The 1,626-nt window shown below is 48.0% G+C and overlaps 1 protein-coding gene across 1 annotated transcript; it reads right to left on the bottom strand.

Moving 5' to 3' along the window:
* Positions 1-724: 724 nt before the first annotated feature.
* On the bottom strand, positions 725-1,081 carry SETTUDRAFT_96238 (uncharacterized protein; the record flags this gene model as incomplete). Its single annotated transcript, XM_008031810.1, has 1 exon — positions 725-1,081. One exon carries the CDS (start codon positions 1,079-1,081, stop codon positions 725-727), a length of 357 nt encoding a protein of 118 aa, XP_008030001.1.
* Positions 1,082-1,626: the final 545 nt, after the last annotated feature.

The raw sequence follows: 1,626 nt of genomic DNA, 5'->3' as shown, positions 1-1,626 counted from the left end.
TTGCCTAGCCATAGGAGCTGCTCCACCTCAGCGTTTCAGTATATAGTTCTTTAAGCGTAGTGGGTATGCGAAGGTGCCTTATCTTCTTAAACAAAGACACGTGGTCTCTCTTTTTAGCACTCCTTTGCGAAGGGAATTAGCTTTGGGATAAGAACTTAAGTCTGGTAACGCCACCAATCAATGCCACCACGACTGCTCTCACGAGCCAGCTTACCCATCTCTTTTACCCATCTCTTTTACCCATCTCTTTTACCCATCTCCATTGTGGAACTCTGCCAGGCTTGTTACGTAATCCAAGCCTCTTCATACCTGTTGTAAGCTCCCACGCCTCTCTCATAAGAGGCTCTAGAGCCTTATTCAACTCTTCAATCTGGAGAGCGGCGTCTCTCTTCTCCTGCGCAGTCTCAGGCCTCCAGACATGGCAAGGACCTTTGTAGTCGTACGTGAAGCAGCCCCAGAACATAAATTCAGAGTAGCCCTTCCACCGCTCTTGGATAACACTTTTAGTAAAGACTTCATCCGGGCGTCGCCACACACGATAGCCACCGCGACGGTAGTTGAGAACAACAGAAGTCTCATCTAACTAAATAACGTTCTTCCAATCTTTAAGTGTCCAATCTTTATAGGCAAGACACCACTTAAGTCTTTCTTGTCTCATCTTCGTCGTCAACCTAGGCTTCCTCGTCGGCTTCGTCTTGTTGTAACTAGCTGCTCGAAGGACTCTCTATATGGTGGACAACGAGACGTTGTAGCCGTGAACACTAAGATCACTAGCAATATCAGCGCAGCTCTTCTCTCTCCTATACCTATCGCGGCGTACGTTCTTAAGAGTAGCGTCGTGTATTTCTTCTTGTTTACAAGGGCGGCCTGCGCGCGGGGCATCTTCGAGGTACTGCGGAAGGATCTTAATTAGGCGTGCGTTAGGCTCAAAGCCTCGCTGGCAGGCTCTACCATAAATTGAGTCGATCGTACGCGGCGATATGCCTGTCATTTCTGCGATTTCGCGTGTAGATTTGCCACCAAAAGGTGACTTTAATGCAACAATAAAAGAGCGGGTCGATATATCCGTATTTGGAGCCATGGTAGATCAAAAACACTCAAAAAAAATGAGTATACAAGCTATCGCTAGCTTCAAAAAATTGGTGTGGGCGCCAAGAATAGTCGGGCCGATAGTCTGGCGGCTTAGCGTGGCGCTAGCAAGAACTTTTGACAGTCACCTCCGTACAGAGCCGCTAATTGAGTTTAAGGCTTTATGTAGAGACCTCAGTGTTTTCAAAGTAGGTAACGTATGTGGCAAGCGAGCGCCGCACCCCACCAAACCTGCGCACCTCTATAAGCCTGTAGTTCCACCACAATATAGTTGTTTTACTACATATTAACATAATAGATTAAGCAGTACCTAGAGTATCTTTCTTGCACGTACGCGAGTTATGGCCAGTCTCTCTGCACCTACTACAGCGCGCCAAAGCCTGGCGGCTAACACCTGATCGCTCTCCTCTCTGACGCTCTTCATGAGCAATCTGCTGATCAGCCTCGCGCTGAGCGAGTAGATCCTCTCCAGCTCCCTTTGTAAGTACTCCTCGCTTCTGTATCCGCTTTTTCTTACGCTGCCTACGCTTTGTTGCT

The sequence above is a fragment of the Exserohilum turcica genome (assembly GCF_000359705.1).
Source record: "Exserohilum turcica Et28A unplaced genomic scaffold SETTUscaffold_6, whole genome shotgun sequence".
In the NCBI taxonomy this organism is placed as follows: domain Eukaryota; kingdom Fungi; phylum Ascomycota; class Dothideomycetes; order Pleosporales; family Pleosporaceae; genus Exserohilum; species Exserohilum turcicum.
This window is presented reverse-complemented; position numbering and strand designations above follow the sequence as displayed.